Source organism: Neolamprologus brichardi, chromosome 11 (genome assembly GCF_056152115.1).
Source record: "Neolamprologus brichardi isolate AB-2024 chromosome 11, ASM5615211v1, whole genome shotgun sequence".
In the NCBI taxonomy this organism is placed as follows: domain Eukaryota; kingdom Metazoa; phylum Chordata; class Actinopteri; order Cichliformes; family Cichlidae; genus Neolamprologus; species Neolamprologus brichardi.
The window spans coordinates 30,461,449-30,483,818 of record NC_142114.1 but is presented as its reverse complement, the minus strand read 5'-3'; the positions used below and the strand labels follow the sequence as shown (position 1 = coordinate 30,483,818).

Sequence of the window (22,370 nt, the reverse complement as noted above, 5' to 3'; positions counted from 1 at the left end):
TTCTCACGGCACATTCTGCACCACATCTCTGTGCGTTCATCATTTGTTTGAAGCCAGCTCACCTCCTGCAACCACTTTTCCGAAAATACGTGCTTCTTTTGTAGTTCGGACTCCTCCTGACATTTCTTTAGAGGTGGAGGAAAACCAAAGTAATTGCTTAAAGGAGCTTCTTCGACATCTTTAAGAGTTCTAAACAAATGTCTGTCCTCCTCCTGAAAATCTTATGTATGCAAACACGCGTTGCAACTTCTTATCTTGTGCGCATTTTTTATTTTGACAGCGAATGCGCACCTGCGGACCACTTATGTGCAGCCCTGGTTATTTAGCTCGTCATATTGCAGCCACAGAAATTCTTTTGTCCATGAAACCATAAAGCTGCACTTTCTTTTTGCCTTATAGTCTGATTTGTCATAACTTTTCCGTTTTGTGGTAAGCTTTTCTTTGGCTGTCACTTCTTCACCCTGACCTGTCTTATTTGGCTCAGCAGAACTAAAATATATATCCTGCTGCTTTTACACACGCACTCACATAAGCTCAGCGATTCTCTGCGCGATCAACCTCTCACATGTTTAAGCTGCGGGAGATTTCGCTTGTCATGTTTGCATAGTAAGCTAACGATTGATAAGACGACGTCAGAGGAATTGGTGCGCAAATTATCATCACTCACCAATCAGTGCTGTCGCTCTCTATACACAGTTTGCGCGATTGCAAAGTGAAAGCAAAAAACAAGCGCAAATTCAATCGCGATTTCAATATGTCACATATTGACAGTGGTTCACCGATGCCAATGACATAATTACCCAGCTACATTTCCGAAAGAATGCAAAAGCATTGACATATATTTTTCCTTCCTACATAGGCCGACGGGCAGGGCAGAGATAGATTTTGGTAGCCCGACTGGAAAAATCGCTAGCCGGGCTAGCGATTTTGCGAGCCCTGTATCTGATGGAGAAATCCCTCATCTTTGGAAAAGAGAGTTTATTACAGAGAAATGTCTCTTTCCAAAATAAAAGCTCTACTATACGCTTCTTCTGGGCTATATTCTCAGCAGCATATTAAACATATCAGGTCCCCATAAGGAGAATCATGTGCTAACGGCTGTCTAAATGACTCGACTAAAGTTTGTAGCATGCGTGCTTGTTGTTTTTGTCTGCTTCCACTTGTCTTTGCACTAGGATGATGTCTGCGTAAATATGCAAATATATAAACATTCGTTGTGTTCCCACTAGTGCTGTCAGCGTTAATCTGAAATGAGGTTAACGCCACAACACGGCAAATCTCCGTTCACGAGCTACCGCAGATCGCCCCGTGTGTGGGGCTGGACGGCCAACACGTTAACGAGCTAACTGAGCTAAGTCACTAGTTCCCACCCTTGCAATTGAGCATTGCTGGCACATCCAACATACTGTTTTACTTTTGTCCATGACGCGCTTACCTTCAGGGTCATACGTCACATGAAGACCAAAATCGTTCCAAACGCCAGATCTGAATGAGGGTGGGGGAGGTTCAATTTGCCATGTTGCAACGAGAGCTTAACTTCTGTCTCGCTAGCTTGCCCTGCGCTGAGTGCATCTGCGTTCGACTACTCCGCCTAGGCTGCACTGTCGAGCGCAGATCCACTGAGCGCTCAACACAGACAGCACCGTCAGAAGGAAAGTTGATAAAATAAATTAAAAATTTTGTATTGTTCGATACATATGCGTACCGAACCGAAAGCACTGTATCGAACGGTTCAATATCGATACGAGTATCGTTGCACCCCTAATATATATATATATATATATATATATATATATATATATATATATGTATATATATATATATATATACATATATACATGTATATATATATATACATAAGTCACTCATTAACAAATAGCTGGAAAAGAAACACGTGTAGTTGTAGCAGTAACCAGTGTGGATGAGTTGTACAGGGAGCCACAGGCAGGAAAGATTTCCTGTGTCGTTCTGTGGTGCATTATGGGTAATCTCAGTCTTTCACTGAACGAGCTCCTGTGACTGACCAGCATGTCATGGAGTGGGTGGGAGGTGTTATCCAACATTGTCTTTATCTTGGACAACATCCGCCTCTCCGACACCACCTTGAGGGAGTCCAGCTCCATCCCCGCAACATTACTGGCCTTACGGATCAGTTTATCGAGTCTGTTGGCATCTGCGACCCTCAGCCTGCTCCCCCAGCATGCAACAGCATAGAGGATTGCACTGGCCACAACAGACTCGTAGAAAATCCTGAGCATTTTCTGGCAGATGTTGAAGGGCCTCAGTCGCCTCAAAAAATAGAGACGAGTCTGGCCCTTCCTGTAAAGTGCTGTGGTGTTTTTAGCCCAGTCCAGTTTATTGTCAATGTGTACTCCGAGGTATTTATAGTCCTCCTGGATTGAAACAGGGGTCAAGTGTTTCCTGGTCTTCCTGAAGTCAACGATCAGTTCCTTCGTCTTTGCCACGTTGAGCTGCAGATGATTCTGCTCACACCACGTGACAAAGGAGTCGACCACAGCCCGGTGCTCTGTCTCATCATCATGACTATTTGGATATTAATGATCAGGGAGCTGACGTCCCAGCCCATTGTTCCCTCGGCTGGTTTCAGTCATTATGTAAATGTACTGGTTATAAGGTTGGAGACCTGCAGTCAGCTGATGATGATGAAACGTTTCTCCTGCTGAAAACATCCAGATGAACAGAATCAACTTTTTGGGATTTCCCAACCTGGATGATTGAGCATCAAGACATGATTATGATAAATACATTAAAAACATTAATGGATCAGGTTATAATTATCACTGTTTTTAGACCAAACATTTTTCTATCAGTTTTGTATCATTGAGGCTTGAAGCCATTTGTTCACGCTGAGCTCTCTGAAGCTCCCACCACAGCGTTTCAGAGTGAACAGCACGCTGATTCTCCTTTTTCAGACACTCTGTTAGAGATGCTGCGGATAGAGATGCGGCCTCAATCACCGTGCTGACAGGTACTCGAGGTGGTCCATATGATTAAATGATGCACAGATGATATGTCATGTAGAAGGCACCGAATCACAACAGCAGTCAAGTCGAGACTGAGAGTCCTGTTTGTAACTTTGCATTTCATGTGACTTTATAATGACAAACAAACAAACAACATTTTAAAAGGTTCGAGCACCTTTTTGATTTTTTAATCTACAGAGAATCATTTCATCTGTTACAGTGGTGAGGTTTTTTTTAAATTCACCAACATCAGCATCAAACAAAGTCTATACTCATGCAAGATGCTGCAAACAAGTGAAAGTAGTAATTATTTTATGGCTACAATATATTCTGCATCATTAATGATATAATCTATAGTATTGATCCTGCATTAAGATGTTTATTAAAACCTGCTGGCTTTACATTAACCTTTTATTACAGCCACAGCTAAGACCATTTTATACACATGGCATTTTGTGCTCATTAAAGAAGTGTATTCTGCTCAGTCAATCGAAGTCTCAAGCTTTGTTTGGCACAAATGTCCAGGCAATCTACTGTAGGTGACTTAGAGCAACAGAAGGTTAAAACTGCATACACGCTTACAAAACACATATAGTTCATATAATCTAGAAACAGGCTTGAGTGGAGGCCTGAATGTATTCAGCTTCTTGTTGTAACCTGTGGCATTTGAGTTTGCTTAGCAACAGATGACAGAAGATGGGTCAACAGGAGCACGAGTCCACCTCCAGGGCCTGAATCATCGCCATATTTGGGAAAAGATGTTAGAAAAAGGAACTTCTGTGTCTGACCTTAGCTCTCAAAATTGCTCATTGTCTGTACAAAATGCAAATGATGTTCTTAGAAATACAAAATATGTTATTAGAACGCGTGACGGGTTTAACGCTGACGTTATATAAACTATTCTCTGTGTGTTTACGGCAGAAGAAGTCTGCAGATGTGGTGCTGTGTACTTCTTCCCACACGTGTGTTCTTAATAAACTCTTCATCTGATTGCACTCTGCTGGGCCTCCATTGGTTTGTTTTTGTGCCACTTGTCGAATTCGGGACACTGTACTCGTACAATGTCACACCTGCTCGAAAGCATGAAAATGTTCTGAACGTTTTGCTGGGAATAAACTGTCAAACACATGTGCATTACCATGTCTGTTCTTACCTTATCAGACAGCTTTAGTTCCCCGAGCTGAGCACATGTTGTAAGTAGAAAGAGAGCATATTTCTCCTATACCGGCTTCCCTTCACGTTTAGACAGGTCTGACTGTGGGAGAATTACAGCAGATCAACAGTTTCTGAAATACCTGCCAACAAAAACTGTTTTGCTGGGTTTGAACTTGCCTTGAGTCTGTTGTATTGTGTGAGTCACAGCTTATATACATGAGTAACAAACTGGCAGGTGATTGTGATGTGTTGTGACTTGAAGATCAGCAAAATAAGAATAAAATAAAGCTTTAAATGACAAAGTATAACATTTGGATTCAAATTAGCAGAGTAAAAGTCAAAAGTAGCACAAATACTTCAACAAAGTACGAGTAGGCTGTGTAAAACTGCTCTTCACTAAAGTAAGTAAAGTAAATTCATGTCTGTAACATCGGTCTCAACATTTTAAAAAGAGTTAGAACTCGTAACTATTTCATAAATTTCAATGAAACCAAGCAGGATGAGAAGTTACAGTCTCACATCTGTAGGGGACTGAACAGGGCTGGACTGGGACAAAAAATCGGCCCGGGCATTTTGACTAGAGACCGGCCCACCAAAAATGTGACGTCATTCAGCGGTAAAACCGCAAAGGATTCTGGGAACTTGTGGCAAGCGGTACTAGCGCATGCAGGCTTTCAATTGAACTCAGTTACACAGCGATCAAAAGAAACACAAAAAATGGCAAGAAACTGTTGTATTATTAACTGCAATAGCTGGTGTTGTGCCAAAAACTGATTGTCTGCCAAAAACTGATTGCTCGTATTTAAATTGCTATAAGTAACTTGTTGGGCTATAATATGTGAAACATATGTCAAATGCTTCCCTCATAGATGACATAAAGTCATACTGAGCTACAAACAACATTAGTGTAACAAGGTAGAAGCCGCAATCAGTCTTTGGCAGTGACTTTTATATAACCTTTATTTATGCCGTTAAAAAAAAGTCTAATTAACATTAAAAATGTCTATCGTAAGTAGTTGGACAGTAGAAATGGCTCAAATATTACAATAGTTCTGTAAAAATATTTAAAGTGGGGATAAAGGACCGGATTAGTTATAATGTAAGTACAATAACACAGAGTTGTAAAGATACTTGAAGAAACAGATAATATTTTAATTCCATATATTTTAATTCCATATATAGCCCCTTTGTAAACGCTGTTCACCGAAGTCTATTTACCAACATAGATATTACACATAAAAAATACACGCAAACATTGGAAATCAGTTTTTGGCAGGCAATCACTTTTTGGCACAACACCTGTTGCATGACAGCCACGGGAAGCCGACGGGTAAAGAGATCGGTTGTTATCGGATTACGTCGTGGAAATTAAAACATTTAAATTATTAAAACAATACAATTAAAACGCGTCAGTGAGTCTGCTGCACTTTCTCCAGGCATAGCTGGACTGGCCATCGGGCATACCGGGCATTTGCCATGACCGACTCTGGGCTGGACCAATTACAGCAATCTTATAGGCCATCCATCGGCTCTTTGTTACTTCGGAAACATGGCTTAAACAATTTCCACGACGTAATCCGATAACAACCGATCTCTTTACCCGTCGGCTTTCCGTGGCTGTCATGCAACAGGTGTTGTGCCAAAAAGTGATTGCCTGCCAAAAACTGATTTCCAATGTTTGCGTGTATTTTTTATGTGTAATATCTATGTTGGTAAATAGACTTCGGTGAACAGCGTTTACAAAGGGGCTATATATGGAATTAAAAAATTATCTGTTTCTTCAAGTATCTTTACAACTCTGTGTTATTGTACTTACATTATAACCAATCCGGTCCTTTATCCCCACTTTAAATATTTTTACAGAACTATTGTAATATTTGAGCCATTTCTACTGTCCAACTACTTCTTACAAAAGACATTTTTAATGTTAATTAGACTTTTTTTTTAACGGCATAAATAAAGGTTATATAAAAGTCACCGCCAAAGACTGATTGCGGCTTCTACCTTGTTACACTAATGTTGTTTGTAGCTCAGTATGACTTTATGTCATCTATGAGGGAAGCATTTGACATATGTTTCATATATTATAGCCCAACAAGTTACTTATAGGAATTTAAATACGAGCAATCAGTTTTTGGCAGACAATCAGTTTTTGGCACAACACCGGCTATTGCAGTTAATAATACAACAGTTTCTTGCCATTCTTTGTGTTTCTTTTTATCGCTGTGTAACTGAGTTCAATTGAAAGCCTGCATGCGCTAGTACCGCTTGCCACAAGTTCCCAGAATCCTTTGCGGTTTTACCCCTGAATGACGTCACATTTTTGGTGGGCCGGTCTCTAGTCAAAATGCCCGGGCCGATTTTTTGTCCCAGTCCAGCCCTGTCTCCAGGTCTGAGCTCAGCTCCTCACATCATGTCGGACTCCAGAAAAACTGTGGACGATATCAGGCTCTTGTTTCAGTCCTGCAAAGGCTTCAATTCGCAGCAGACTACGGACTTTTACAACAGCTGGGCTGAGACGTACGAACAGGTGAGGAGAAAGAAAGGCCTCCTGGGCTGACTCTATGAACCGATAAATAAATATCAAACGCGCTTTAACTGGTCTTTGGACTCAGTCTGGCAGTGAAGACCAGTTCTTACCGTTTCTTCTCAAATAATCAGAATGTTTCCGCCCTGACCTCAAGCAAAAACAACAAAAAACCGTGTTGTGTGGTGTTAGTTCAGCAGGCATTACACACACACGCAGGTAGGAACAGAGGATTACCAGAGATAACTCCTTTCTTTATTTTTCTTTTTCTTCTTCAAAAACCACAACCAGAACAACATACGCACTAGCGCCCTCTAGCGCTTCTGGTAAATGCATCTACAGAACAAATGCAATAGTATGTGTGGACACAACACCCCGAAAACTTTCAGATTGGACCTGAGATTTTCTCCTGCTAACCCTAAACTCACAGGTGTGGAGCTGACGGAGTGAGCTGCTCTTTTTCTTCGATAAACCAGATGAAATATTCAGTTTATTCGTTTGACATTGAGTTGTAAGTGTGTAACGGAGCGAAGGTGATGTTTTTTCCACAGTGTTTTTAAAGGAGGGAAACCTTCCTCCAAACGGACAGAGCAGTGGAGCCGCCAAGGGAAAGCACACGAATTAAAATCTGTATAATTAAAATATAATTTATTATATTTAAATAGTTAAAAATGTAAAATGAATTAAAACAACCCTGGTCAGGGGACAACAATAAAAATCAATAAAACACAACATTAAAAGTCCAGTGGCGTCCGCTACGGTATAAAAGTCACTAAGAATTAAAAATCCAGTGGAGCGGTGCCGGAGGGGAACCCGGCGGCGTCCTCGCCTTCCTCTCCGCGTTCTGCGCCCCGGTGCGCTAAAGAAAAGGAGGCAGCGGCAGTTACTACTCTTTTAGGCAGCTTTCATTCATTAAAAGGGGACAAGTCAAAAGACTTGCCCCGGGTGGGCAGAGCTCTCAACTCTGCCCGCCGCTTCTTTATAACCGCCAATCGGCACCAGCCCGTCCGCCGCCTCTAATTTCCCGCAGACGCGTAATCTGGTCTCCTGTTGCTGCAGCAGTCGAACCGCTCGCTCCGCGTCCCTGCTTGCTGGCGCTGTATCCTCCTCCCCTCACCTTATCGCCAAGCTCCACCAGCCTTACGTGTCACTGAGCACTCTGTAAATTACCACTCCCTTTCCTCTCAGGTGTGTCAAATTAGTAAAAACGGGAAAAGGGCGGAGTCTCTCCAGGACAAATTGACAGATGCAACCAAAACATGCAATATAAAAAATAAGCACACGTTACATTAAAACACAGCAAAGCAAAACAACATCCGTCCTTCCCTGGATGACAAGAGCAGATTATTTAATCTAAGAAAGTTTTAAATACAAAATGAGCGGGCAGAGCTGGCATCGTCATCTATCGAGCCCAGATTAGGTCGCAGTGCGCTCTGTTCTCTGCTGCCAGAGTTCACCAAAGAGACGCAGCTGTATGACTGAAAGCAGTGGAGAAAATCAGTGTAATGATTCATTTATAAAAATGAACGAAATAATAACGTGTAAGCGCATCTTATTTCTCTCTGAAAACATCAGAGGGGACATGGTGCGTTACAAAGCCCCGACGACGGAGGATCGATCCAGAGGAGAGTTTCATTATTCATTATAAACCTGAACTCTGTGTGGCGCAGCTGACCCGATGAACACCGAACATTCACCATCAGATCTGGTTTAGTGGAGACACTCTGAGTGCCAAATGTAAACGCGATACGTGAGGGAGAGCGACATCTGTCCACAGGAAAGAGGAAAGAGAGCAAGACAGGACACACTCAGGGAGGAGAGCAGCGCGTGAAAACTGATGAAGATGGTTATGATGTCACAGGAGGTCACAAGAAAAAAGCAAGCATTGCCGTAAAGAGGCTGCTCATGCTGGAAAACAATTGGAAATTCTGGAAATTCAAATAATTCTGTAAAGAAGAGTGAGCAGAGCTCCTCCGCAGACACGTGAAAGACTCGTTGCAGGATAACACAAACACTTGATTTCAGGTCTTGTCGCCAAGTGTGACACAACTTATTATTTATGGGACAATTATTGCAGGGAGATTTGGGAAGTTTTCCCCTAATAAATGTCTAATGTTCACATTTGTTTGATCTGAAACATGCACAGCAAAAACTGTAGTGTTGAATCAACTCCCACAGAGTTGATTTTAACATTTTTTCAGGGTTTATATAGCTCCACACTCTACAGAGTTGAATTAACATTTTCAAAATAGTTAATTATTTAACACTTTGTCAGAGTTCCTTCTTTAACTCTTAAAACTGGGTTAAATTAACACTGAGCAAATTATTATTAACACCATGTCTGAGTTAATTTTAACTCACCAAACTGGGTTAAATTAACACTACACAGATTGAAAAATAACACTACTTTAACTCTTTACTCTTTTATTAAGGTAGTTTTAATCCCTAAAAGAACTATTTATGTAATAGATTAACATAACTTTTTAACGACAACAATTACAATTATGAGAATAATTTCAAGAAAACTGTACATTGTCCAAAAACATTTATTATCATGCTTCTTTTTCCCAGAAAGTGAATCAAAACATAATAAATGAAGATATAATGTACAAACTTTCATCTGCAGCACTGTATGAGTTTTGAATATCAAATGTGCAGACCAATATCAAATGGTCTGCACTACCCTGCAGTTTGGCCACAATGGATGCACACATTTCTTTGGATGAATCCCTTATAAGTACTGAATCAATGCTCACTGGAACACTGGAAGAACTAGACTCTGGAAGAACACTGGGAGAACTGTGAGGAAGATTTGAGGAATTAAACTGGTCCTCCAAAGCAGGTGAAACTGTGTCATTAGAAAAACAAGCAATGGCTGAAGTTCGATCATTTTGGTCAACATTGCTGTGAAAACTACTGAGGTGCTTCCTAAAGCCTGCATAAGTTTGGAACTGAAGCCTGCAGCCTGGCTGCCAACAAAATAACTTAAACTTAGGTCCAGGATAATAACCATGTTCACCTCTTAAATGTGAAATCAGCTGCTGACTGCTGGGATAAGCTCTCTTACACAAAAAACATGTCAGCATTTTAATGATTTTTACTTAGGTTGTGAGAAGAATTTCCTGGTTAAGGATTTTGGCTCTCAGGTCACGAACTCTTGGGGACTCCTTCATTTTCCCCATATCAATATTGTATACTGTTGTCTGCAGAAATGTGTAGAAATTCACAAGTGCAGCATCATAAGACACATTGAACGCAAAATGAGCTTTAAAAAGCTCATCAAATGCCCCAAGGGAGCGGCTGGCCTGGCAGGGGATGAGACGCTTGTCTATGGCAACATAGAAGCTGTCGACCTTCCTCTTCTGGCGCCCAACAGCCAGGAGGTATGGCTGCTGACTCTGCTGATTCTGGAGATGCTCTTCCAAACTGCAGCAAGACTGGAGTTGAGACAAAGATACTGAGCATTAGACACAGGAGCAAGTCAGAGATAATAGCATCACAGAAATGAGTATGTAAACCTCCTTTGTAAGCTCAACTGTAATTTGTTTCATTCACCTCTTAACCAGTGACATGACAACTTATGATAAAAACTATAAGTATTAAATTACCTTATGAAAGACTACAAGTCTCTCAACAGCATCAGAGGCGCTGATTTTTTGATACTTTGGTCCTCCTGGAGGTGGCGGAAGGAGATGTAGCAGTAACAACAGGGAGGCCATGTCTTGGTCAAAGGCTGCGGCCAAAGAGTCACAAGAATCAATTGACAGCAAATCTTTCAAATGCAATTTTTAAGGAGAACTAGAAAAGCACTTCCTAAGAAAGTTGAAATGTGCTGTCATAAACATTAAACTAACAGCTAAAGAAAACTGATGAAGCAAAGCTAACAGGTGAATGAATTGGTATTTATTAATAGAATCCTGATGCTATTGAACTTTAACTGCTTATAGCAAATCATATTTAACAAACTCACTTGCTGCCTCATCAAGATCACTTCCTGGTGGACTCTCTGCTGACTGCACCAATTGACGCAACTCTACTGTTGAGGTGAGCTGCTTGGCCTCTTTGATGATTTGATACCTAAAGATTGGATCCCATTTCTGGAGCAGCCTGGTAGATATCTCATCATCAAACAGGAGAGTGAAGTCTTGATTCACCTTTAAGAAAGAAAATCTACTACTGCCACATTCATCTTGAAATTTAAAGTGATATTAAAAATTCCACTGAATATTCTCACCAATCCTTTTGTATCCAAGAATCTTGGGAAGATAGACAGGATATCAAGACTTTTGTCAGGATCATTGATGAGCTTCTGACGATGCTGAAAAGTCTCTCTCATCTTCTGGAAAATCAAGGAAGTGTCGGATGTATGGTTCAGCAAAGAGATGGCCTCCTGGCAAGCATCTCCATCAAGCTGCATGTCGACATTAATGGGCCTTTGGTAATTTGGGCCCCCTGAAGAAAAACACACAAACATAAAAGCATAGGTGCTGAGCAGATAGGTAAATGAAAACAAAATAGTATATAATATAAATGAGAACATTATCTAGTTTGTGGACACTTAATTTCTTACCTCCTTCTTGAGCAAAGCCAGTGGAGCTACTTGGTGGTGCAGATCCTCTTCTAGTCTTTCTCTGTATCGTTTTCAAACGCCAAGAAATGTATCCAGTGCTGCTTGCAGCATCATAGAAGTGTTCCTAAAATGTAAATACATTCAAAAATAATGTGTTGTCAATCTGAAAATTTTCAGAACTTAAATGTCAACGCACACAAATCCCAATGATGCACAGCATGAAAATTATGTAAACAAAGTGCAATAATAGTGACTATACATAGCCTTTCTTGGAGTATGGGTCTTTCAGGGATGGGAACAATGTCACTACCCCTAGCGCGTACTGTTCTCTAACAGCTTTGGTGGGGAGGTGCCTGAAAAACTATTTTAAATTAGCATGCTTAAGTAATGGCAAAATAGTAACTTGTATTTAAAAAAATAAATAAAATGCACAAATAGAACACACATACCCATGGCAATCAATCATGTGAGCCACTATTATATTGACCATTTTTCTTCTGGTAGCATCTGTTAGAGTTTGTGTTGTGTGATATTCCTGGAGAACCTCTTCACCACCTGAATTGGTTCCAAGTACACCTTCAATTAACTGGAGAAAAAAAGATGCAAAAAGTGAGGAATAGCTTTTCTACATATTAAGAATAATGAAGTAGAAAAAACTATGAGAACTGAGTTTTGTCACAACCTTTTTAGCAGATGCTGCATCAACAGTACCCTCAACTCTTGTTTTCTTCCTGGGACCCTCATCTAGAAGTATAGTTGATGTACTTGCATTTGAGCTGAAGCTTGAGTCAGAACAATCAGATGCAGAAGACAAGGAGCAATCAGAAAATTCTAAAAGGAAAAAAACAACATTATTCTGTAAGGTGTAGAAAAAAAATCTGGCTGCAGATTTTTAACTAACAAAGCAACATCACACTGCAGACCTGACTCCTTTAAATTAACTGATCTCAATGTTCAAACAGCTGATTGGTCAAATTGTGTGCTCCTGATTATTTGGAACAACCAGCAGCCACACAGCCCTTCCCCATGTCTGGTGTTGAGCTTGCCCCTTTAAATTTCTCACCATCACTTGAGAAAACTGTTAGGACCACAGTGCCTTGGCTGATAAGGTCACTGAAAATCACTTCATCAACTTCTGTCCCTGTTGCATCTTTGTACACTACTTTTGCATCAGGTGGCAGGCAAAATCTCTCGATGACTGGAAAAGATAAGATATATCTGAGTGCACCTTTTAAGTAAACTGTTCTTGCCTCACATTCACTAAAGTGATACACCACTGTATGATTCAAGAGACTTGGCGAAACGCCCTACAAAAAATTCTGTCCCCCCAACTAAAATTAGGTAAGATATAAACAAACCTTTTTCATGAAACTGCATAAACTCAAACCGCCCATCAACCTCTTCCAACTTCACATACTTCTGCTGTTGGCAGTATCGAACCTGGACCAGCATTTTACTGAGACAAAATAATAACAAAAATGGCATACTAGTAAGTATTTGACATTTAGAGCAATTCAAGCAAAAATGATTAAAACACTGACATATACCGTACATGGTGATTAATACTGACCATGCGTTTGAATTTCACTGCAATAACATTTAATGTTATCAAATAAACCTGCGTCTGTCCATGCAGCAGTCCATTTGATACACAACACAATACAAAATACATGTTAATCTATGGTGTAGTTTACACCAGACACGGAGTGCTACGAAGCGATTGTTTCGGTATCTGGTCTATTTTTTGCGTGGGCCACGCATGTTACGCAGGAAGTTACACCAAGACACACAAGACAATCCAGGCAATTTTGAAGATAAAAGCTAATCTCCAAAATAAAATACTGCGATTGACAAATGCGATCAGATTCGTGTATGAAAAGAGACAACAGAGATGAAAATAAACACATCGCAAAGGAGGGGACAGCCTAACTGACTATGTTTGGGGCGGGTGTCTCAAAGGGAGAAGAGAGTGAGACAGAGAGAGAGAGACAGATTAGAGACAAGTCAACGATGAACGATGTCAAAGTAAAAGCAGGAGTGACTAAAACAAGCTCTCTTCAATTATTTTGGGATGTTATTTACTTATCAATTGTGAAAAAATTGCTCTGAATAAACAGAGGAGCAAAAACGCTCATGAACTGGCGTGGAGAAAGACGTGTCTGTGTGAACAGGGGAAAAGCTGAACGTGGCGCGGCGCTTCCACGTGCAGTGTCTACCGTCACTCACAAGTAAAAAGACTGCAACATTAACATTAGCATTGGAGGCTAAATAGAATTTTCGACACATCTCCTCCTCTATTAAAGCTCGTTTTCAGCAACCGAACACCAAGAAACATCAAGAAAACCTCACTGCACCGATAGAATACCGTGAACTTTATATAAGTTTGAATTACTTACCGTTTGTGTAAAATACTCCAAGCAGCAACACGGCAGGCATCCACCACGGTGTAACCAGCAGAAGCACATGGAAAATCGGCCGGCAGAGCAAACTATTAATTGATCCACGGGTTTACCTGGGCAGAAGCCCAGGGGCCTACCAAGATAAATAACTCTCTTCAGAGTTCATTTGCCTGGACTTGAATAACACTGTTTAATAACTCCAACACTGAACACTATTTGAATCAGAATGTGTTAAAATGACACTTTGAGAGTGGAAATCAACTCTAACATGTTTAACCCTGAAATTTTAACACTCCAGTTTTTGCTGTGTGTGGGTGTGACAAAAACAGCACTGGACGGCCTAAATCCCAACAGCCAATAAGAATACTTTGTTTTTTCCGCTGCTTTATGTTGACAGGATTTGGAGACAATGCAGTACAGAGCACCACAGCTGGCCGTAGATTTTCTGAACGATCACTTCTGTGGAAATCGTGGAGACGCTCAGGTTCTCGATGTGGCCTGCGGATCTGGACTGGCTGCAAAACTGGTGAACCAATAACCGGAAAACTGTGGAAGCTGGCACCTTCCAATAACTGGAAGGAGCCGTCACCCTGAGCTGATTTGAGACCTATAGATGTTTAAAATGCTGATGTCACAAATGGGATTCAGGAAGTTTTACTGTGGTCAACATTTTTATGAATCACACGTGAGAACATGTTCAGATTGATCTAATTATGGAAAAACAACAACATTTTAATGAATCCCAAATCAGTTTTGTAAAATAGTAAATGCAAACATGAACTTACCGTCTTACATGTGATTCTTTTTGAAAGTGGGAAATTTCAGCAGTTATTCAAAATCTGTGAAATTCATCCTCAGACGAACATCCAGAGTTCATGCAGGCTCAGAACTGATCGTCTTTTCTCTGTATTTAGATGTTTGACCTCGGCTTCAAACACTTTGTGGGAGTGGATGGTAGTAAGGGCATGCTGGAACAAGCTGCTAAGAGTGGCCTTTATCGGGAGCTCAAACTGGCCTTACTGGGAACAGACCCACTGCCTGCACAGACTGGTACATCACACTCACACTCTGAGCTAACAAAGCAGATAACCCGACAGACACATTAGCACCACAGACAAGAAGACAGCACCGCCAGCTGATAGTAAAACAACACAATTGAGAATAACAACACCTGAGGTTTTATAGGATATGGGGGACTGAAAGTGCCAAAATAAAAAAACTAAGTAGATTACTTAATTTAAGTAGATTACTTAATTTAATAGACTACTCATACAATAAAAACATTGAAACCATAATATTATCTCTAGATGCAGAAAAAGCATTTGACAGAGTTAACTGGAAATTTTTATTTGCAACTTTACAAAAATTTGGTTTTGGAAACTCTTTCATAAACTGGATAAGAATATTATACAATTCCCCAACAGCTCATATCAGAACAAATGACCAGACATCCTCCAGCTTTTGTCTCCTGAGGGGCACCAGACAGGGATGCCCACTCTCCCCTTCACTTTTTGCAATTTTTATCGAACCTCTAGCAGCAGCATTTAGACAGGCTACAACAATTAAGGGCATAAAATGTAAGAACGTAGAACATAAAATCAGTCTCTATGCGGATGATGTGTTGCTTTTTCTGCAAAACTCACAAATCAACCTCTCTGAGGTAATTACTCTAATAAACTGGTTTTCAAGAGTTTCAGATTATTCAATTAACTGGCCAAAATCTACAGTTCTTCCCATTAACTGCTCCTTCCATAATTCTTCTTCTGCCCCACTACAATCTGGAAATATTAAATATTTAGGTATTAATGTTTCTCCTAAGCTTTCAGACTTAACTAAATTAAACCACATCCCACTTCTAAAGAAAGTAGAAGGCGATCTGACTAGATGGAAATCTCTACCCATATCACTCATGGGAAGGGTTGCCACTATAAAAATGATGATCTTGCCAAAAATAAATTACTTATTTTTAATGATCCCTAACAAACCATCACAAGATTGGTTCAGATCTCTGGATTCATATATTTCTAAATTCCTTTGGAAAGATAAACCCCCGCATATCAGCTTAAAAACGCTACAAAGAACCAAGGATAGAGGAGGATTAGATCTGCCTAATTTTCACCAATACTTCTTAGCCAACAGGCTTCAGTTCATCTCAGAATGGTTAAAATGTACCCTCTTAGATGAGCCCTGGCTAGATGTTGAACAGGCACTATGCAAGGATCTAGAGATTTCAGACCTACCATTTATTAGCTCAAACATCAAAAGACATGAATGCTTTAAAAGCATCAACATCAGCTTTTCTCTGACAGCATGGTGGGAGTTTCTAAAAATAACGGAGTCTTCATTAATCCCATGCAAACGTACACCTATCTGGAACAACCCTGACATATTACAAAACAATAATATGATTAATTTCCCAGAATGGAGTTGTAAAGGAATTAAATACTTAGAACATATATTAGAGGGAACAGAATTTATTCCATTTGACAGACTAGTTACACAATATGGGATCAACAAGAAAAGATTTTTAGAATATCAACAAATTAAATCCATAGTAAAAAAGAAATTTAACCTCAGTCAAGTTGAATTACAAACACCACCAAGTGTGGTTCAATTTCTTACTCTTAAATCCCCCAAATTATTATCTAAAATATACAGAACACTTTCTAAAATAGATGAATCAATATCCCTTCCTATTGCAAAGTGGGAAGCAGATTTATCAGTCAGCTTAGACCAAAACGTCTGGTCTCAGATTTGCTTAAAAACCTTTAAATTGATTAAAAATCCCAGTCTGCAATTAATACAATACAAAAGTGCACTATACAGGTCATCGGATGTTCAAGATGGGCTTTACGTCTACCAACAACTGCTCACACTGTCAAGGCAATACACCAGACAATTACATCCACGCTCTTTGGTTCTGTCCACCAGTGCAGAATTTTTGGCACGAGATATGTGAAGACTTATCAAAGTGTCTGAAATGTAAAATTCCAACTTCCCCTTTAGTATGCTTGTTGGGAAATTTGGATGATGTCACTACAGAAACTAATACAGTCCACATGGTTTTTACTGCCCTATGCATCGCCAAGAAAACGGTCCTCATGAACTGGAAAAATAAAAATAATCTTAATTCTAGCCAATATAGAAACTATCTAATAGATCACATTAGTCTCGATATAGCCTCTGCCACCACATTAGATCGATCCCTCTGGGCTCCTTTGATCAGCTCCATCACCTAGCGGGGGTAGGGGGTCGCGGTTTGGTCCCGCCTTGGCTATTGTGGTTGATGTGGAGGTTGGGATGGGCTTAGGGCACCTGGAGGACCCCTAGAGAAGTTATCCCTGGAGGGCTTAACCCGGGGGTTGTGTTCATAACCTGGTTAGTGGCTCTGGTCGCTCTTAGAGGTTGTTCTCCTCGTAGCTGCGTACAGCAGGGCTGGAGGATGGTCTGTGCTGGCGGACGTAGGTTACTGGCCTGGTGGCCTGGCTGCCCCTGAGTGGATCCGGGGCAGGCGTGGGGGTTTGGGGTTCGGGGGTGCTTCGCCTCCGTGCTGGGGCTCTGGCTGGGCCTTGGGGGCTTCGGTCCTTGTCGGTGTGTCGCCGAGGTTGTGGGCGGGTGGGTGCACGGGGGCTCAGCCCTGGCGCAGGGGGCCTCTTGTGCATCGGCCTAACTGGGGGGCTCTTCAACTGGCAGGGAGGTTGTTCCATCCTTGCAGGAGTCCACTCTGCAGGTGGGGGAGAGACATAGGAGAGGTGGAGAATAAACTTAACCTGGGTGTCTGTTGTCTTGTGTAGTCTGGGAGATGATTGAATGTTGGGGTGGGTACAGTTTCCTCTGCGGTGGGGAGGGTGGGCTGCCCCGGGTCCTGTGGAGCTTGGCGGTGCTGCTGCCGTAGGCCCCGGTCTGGATGGGCCTGGGCTCCCTTGCCTTGGTGGATACCAGAGGACGGGGGTGCCTATTGGGGTCAGCGGGGGAGCTGGCCCTAGGGAGGGACACCCTCCCCTCCCTTCTTTTCCTCCCCATCCCTGGCTACCTCCCTCTTCCCGCTCCACCACACCCACCCACACAGGTAGGGCCTTGGGGTGCGGGTGTGCCACCAGGGTGCAGGGGAGACATTCCCCCCCCCCCCCCCCCCCCCCCCCCCGTCCTCTTCTGGCCACCTGTGCCTCAATTTTATCTCACAACTTAGACATATACATTACTTACACTCTCATAACACACACATATATATATAGGGCCTTGAGGGTGGGCACGTTAACGGCGTCCAGTAGACGGTCTGTGTATTTAAACCTACCTCTGGCGCCGGTGCCCACCTCTCAATTTTAAATCCATGTAGACATTGAGGGTTCTCGGGAGGGGCCGTGCTAACACCTGCTGCTCTCTGGCAGCAGCACCATGCTCTCCCTTGTTTTAAATGCACTTTAGAGCAACACGCAGCAACACTACACATGAGCGGGATGAGGGAGGTATGGGGTCTTAACACACCCCACTTCTCTACTAGCCATCGGGGCGGGGGGGCTGGGAGGAGATGTTGGCTGTCCAATTGGCTTCCCTGCTGCTGCGGAGCCTGGGACGGTCTGCTTGCCTCCACCCCGGAGGGAAGGGTAACATCTCTTGGGTCTGGGTGCCGTTTCCCCCACCTGGACCCGGGGTATAGAGTATGTTTGGGGAGTGTGATTGTGTGTACATGTCCATTTATGTTTATCCCTACGTTGGGTGAGTGCTGAGTGTTTGTATATGTGTGCATGAGGGTGGGAATGCATGTCTGTGTCTGTGTGTGCCTGTTTGTCTGTGTCTATATGTCAGGTCGGGTCTTAGACTCCACCTCTCTGGGAACTCCCAGGCCCTCCAAGTGTGGAGGCCTATCTCCCCTCACCACACTCCCTGCCGGTGACTGATGCCCTCAGGGGTCGGTGCATTGTTGGTTCTTGGTGTCCGGGGCTGGGCGCTCAGGTATGTACTAGCTCACTCCCGGTGGCTACTTGGCAGGGCCTGGCACCCATTGCTCGGTCAGGCCTCTTCCGGGGCGCGGGGGGCCCTCGGGCCTCCGGCCTCTGTGCCTGCGGCTCGGTTCACTCTGGCACAGCTGGCTGCCAGTTGAGCCGGCGGGCACCCCGGTGCAGCCCCATCTAGCTTCTGCCCGGTGGCTACTGGGTGACCCCTTGTCTGGGGATCCTCAGCCCTTCCCATGAAGGTGGCACGGATGCCCCTCCGGTGGTCCTCCTTGGGCTCTCGCACTCTGGGGCCTCTGGATGTCTGGGGCCTGGATCTCCTCCATGCCTGCTTCATGCCCTGGGGGCGGGGCTATGGCTCTCTACATCCTCTTGCAGACCATTACATGGGGAAACCATTTGAATACAAGCGCGCCGATCCACACAGGTGTGCACACGGGTGTTCACTGTTCGTAGACTTAAATCACACCTTTCTTGGCTGCTACTTCAAAGCACATTGTGCGCTGTCTGTCCTGCGTGCTACACAACAACATTCAATATTTAGTATTTACTGCTGTTTACACTTAGCTAGATTAATGCGATGGTGTTGTGTTTAGTATGTTGCTTTGGTTTTTTTTGCTTGTTTTCTTTTTTCTTTCTCTCTCAACAGGTGATCCCGGAGATATTTTTTTCCCCCCTTTCTCACTGTCCCTCTCCCCTTCTGTTTTTCTTTTCCTTCCTCTTTCTTTCTCCCTTTCCTATCCCTCACTCATGTCTGTCCCGTCTGTAACAACTGAAAATAAAATAAAATAAATAATAAAAACAAAGGTCGATCAAATGGACCAATACGGCAAGGCTGTGATGATCCATTTGGCAAAATAAATCCATTGGGTATCCTTGTTGGTCCACAACGTGACAATGCCACCTTTTCACCCCAAAACAACTAACTCCTCTAACTCCTCTGTAACTAACTCCTCTGTAACTAACAACTCTAAGTAACTCCTTTTACTAACTCCTCTCCCTCCTGGTCTGCTTCTGGTTTCAGGTGGGTTTGATGTGGTGATCATTACTGGTGCTTTAGGTGATGATTACGTGCCGGTCAGTGTTATCAGGGAGTTCTGCAAAGCTACTAAACCAGGTAACCAACCAACTTTCAAACAAACAAACTGATGTTAATCTGAGTGAGATATTTTTTTTTCCATTTAATCTAAAACCATTTATCTGATGTGATGAACTCAGACTCTTCTTTAGCTTTCAATAATAACATAATCAATGCTGTGATGTGATTTTTAGAAGATGTCTTGATGCATCTCAATCATCCAGGTAAGTAAATCTCCAAAAGTTGATTCTGTTCATCTGAACGTTTTCAGTGGGAGAAACGTTTCATCATCATCCAGGTGACTTCTTCAGTCTCAGCTGACTGCAGGTTTCTCCAAAACATTTGCATAATGACTGAAACCAGCCCACTGAAGGAACAATGGGCTGGGAGGTCAGTTCCTTCATTATGATTATGCAAATTCTCATGACCATTGATCAATAACCATGAGTCCCATTCACAGAGAGTTGGGGAATGGCTGCAATCACAGCATTGTAAGATGGTGACAGATGTACCCTTAGGCCCCCTCCTCCTCGGTCTTTTGCTTTTCATGTAAATGACCTCCTTGACTCCGCCCTCAAACCAGCGTTCCTCCCTGTCCAGGATGTTACATCCTCATCATTGAAAGAGTGTCCACTGGCCTGTAGGTGTGAATAGACTGCAGAGTCCTGGCCTGACGAGGTGGCTCTTCTGTGTTGTAGCCAGAGGTTGTTTGGTTTCCCCGATGTATAAATCCTCCTGCACTTAACAGCGTACACTATGTTACTCTGTTTGTGTCGGGGGACCCGATCCTTGGGGTGGACCTGTTTTTGGCGCAGCGCGTTTTGGGGTTTGAAAACCAGAGAGACCCGGTGTTTAGAAAAAATGCGTCTCAGCTGCTCCGATACTCCTGACACATATGGGATCACTACAGGTTTTCACTTAGGCAGCGGTTGTCCTTCTCTCCTGGATAGGCTGGAGCTTTCTTTTGGCGCCTTCCCAACCACATTTACTCACTGATGACACCCAGTTTATCGTCCAGTGGATGATGAGAGTCAGACCTTTAAGTACTGATCTGTATGCGTTGCTGATCAATGGTCATGAGAATTTGCATAATCATGATGAAGGAACTGACCTCCCAGCCCAGTGTTCCTTCAGTGGGCTGGTTTCAGTCATTATGCAAATGTGTTTATAAGTTTGGGGAAACCTGCAGTCATCTGAGACTGAAGAAGTCACCTGGATGAGTGACGAAACGTTTCTCCCACAAAACGCTACGTCCAGATGAACAGAATCAACTTTTGGAGATTTTTAGACAGACCACCACACACCTGCTAAGGGGATATATATATATATATATATATATATATATATATATATATATATATATATATATATATATATATATATATATATATATATATAAAATAATCTGGTTGCTGTTGGGTCTTCAAATGACAGTAAATGGGACCTCAGATGAATAAAAACACACAATATGTGACAGCATGTGGCAGAGGACTCAAGCTCTCCTGACGTTGGAGCACATCCTACAGTGTCCAGCAAACCTGAGCAAACTTTCTGTTTTTCAAAAAAACGAAAAAGGTCATAAATTGTTGTGGTTTTGTTGTTTTTTTCTCCTTCAGGGGGCTACGTCTGCATGTCCAGAGTGGACCCAAAGTCCGAGTCTGGAAACAAATACAAAACATCTATGGAGCGTGAACTGCAGCTGATGGAGGAGGAGGGCCTGTGGAGCCCTGTCGATACCAAAGAGATGCACAACTACATGATAGATGTTTTTAATGATAAAAGCCAGGATGAGAACAGAGAGGAATTCCTCCAGGGAACCATGTACCTGTACAGGAAGTCTCTTAATAAGCTGTAAAATTAGGAGTGGAGCCAAAAATGTGAGCTTACATATTCGTCGAGCTTCTGCTGGCGTTAGCGTTAGAGTACAGGGTGCCTTGAATGGTTATTGTTGTTTGTTGGTGATGGTGACGTTATCTATGTAAACCTTTATTTCAGTGGTCAGCACATAAACAACAAAGCTCAAAGTTTACTGAGTTTTTATTTCTTCCACTCTATGTTTTGCTTATGTTTCACAATTCTTCAGTCGATTTCAGCTCACGAGTTTTTAATGTCTCTCTCTTACATTGTCTCTGGTCAACACTCAGCATTAGCACACTGTCACTATTTTTACCTTTAAACATATCTGCTTCAAGAACACAGCATCAAGTAGCTAAACCAGTAGAAACCAGAAGTAGCAGGAATTCAATTCAACTAAGTTTTATTTATACAGCACCAAATCACAATAACAGTTGTGTCAAGGTGTTGTATACTGTAAGCAAAATATTCCACAGAGGAAATGGAGAAACCCTATGAGCACTTTGGCGACAGTGGGAAGGAAAAACTCCCTTTTAACAGGAAGAAACCTCCAGCAGAACCAGGCTCAGGGAGGGGCGGGGCCATCTGCTGTGATTGATTGGTGAGAGAAGGAAGACAGGATAAAGACATGCTGTGGAAGAGAGACAGAGATTAATAACAGGTATGATTTAATGCAGAGAGGTCTGTTAACACATAGTGTTAACTATTAACAACTATTAAAGTTGATATCACTGAAAACAGGTACATACAAAAACCAAATAAGATTTTGTAACCATTAATAATCTGTTTTAAGCAGGAATAAAAAACAAGTTAATGTTTCAACTCATTGTAGAATGTTATCAGAATACTTT

General features: G+C 42.2%; 2 protein-coding genes across 4 annotated transcripts; one reads left to right on the top strand and one right to left on the bottom strand.

Annotated features, from left to right (window-relative positions):
* Positions 1-6,479: 6,479 nt before the first annotated feature.
* LOC148100729 (methyltransferase-like protein 27) lies at positions 6,480-21,694 on the top strand. The gene is made up of 5 exons (XM_087848555.1): positions 6,480-6,669; positions 14,033-14,161; positions 14,550-14,685; positions 19,612-19,704; positions 21,282-21,694. Exons 1-5 carry the CDS (start codon positions 6,487-6,489, stop codon positions 21,518-21,520), a joined length of 780 nt encoding a protein of 259 aa, XP_087704681.1. The 5' UTR covers positions 6,480-6,486; the 3' UTR covers positions 21,521-21,694.
* Positions 9,193-13,690, bottom strand: LOC148100730 (uncharacterized). 3 transcript variants are annotated; one of them, XM_087848552.1, is made up of 11 exons: positions 13,633-13,690; positions 12,595-12,692; positions 12,300-12,434; positions 11,919-12,067; positions 11,686-11,822; positions 11,496-11,589; positions 11,237-11,360; positions 10,901-11,118; positions 10,637-10,820; positions 10,275-10,399; positions 9,193-10,103 (listed from the first exon to the last, which is right to left on the bottom strand). In XM_087848552.1, the coding sequence occupies exons 2-11, from the start codon at positions 12,686-12,688 to the stop codon at positions 9,768-9,770; spliced, it is 1,596 nt and encodes a 531-aa protein (XP_087704678.1). In that variant the 5' UTR covers positions 12,689-12,692; positions 13,633-13,690; the 3' UTR covers positions 9,193-9,767. The 3 variants fall into 3 exon arrangements, with proteins under 3 accessions (XP_087704678.1, XP_087704680.1, XP_087704679.1); XM_087848554.1 differs by lacking the exon at positions 12,300-12,434; XM_087848553.1 differs by lacking the exons at positions 12,300-12,434; positions 13,633-13,690 and having other exon boundaries at positions 12,595-12,818.
* Positions 21,695-22,370: the final 676 nt, after the last annotated feature.

Coding starts and splice junctions, on each gene's coding strand:
- LOC148100729 (XM_087848555.1), top strand. CDS start 6,487: ATGCCCGGGCCGATTTTTTGTCCCAGTCCAGCCCTGTCTCCAGGTCTG. Junction 6,670..14,032: donor GGGCTGAGACGTACGAACAG/GTGAGGAGAAAG, acceptor TTATGTTGACAG/GATTTGGAGACAATGCAGTA. Junction 14,162..14,549: donor CTGGACTGGCTGCAAAACTG/GTGAACCAATAA, acceptor CTCTGTATTTAG/ATGTTTGACCTCGGCTTCAA.
- LOC148100730 (XM_087848552.1), bottom strand. CDS start 12,688: ATGCTGGTCCAGGTTCGATACTGCCAACAGCAGAAGTATGTGAAGTTG. Junction 12,435..12,594: donor TATGCAGTTTCATGAAAAAG/GTTTGTTTATAT, acceptor TATCTTTTCCAG/TCATCGAGAGATTTTGCCTG. Junction 11,590..11,685: donor CACATGATTGATTGCCATGG/GTATGTGTGTTC, acceptor ATAGTTTTTCAG/GCACCTCCCCACCAAAGCTG.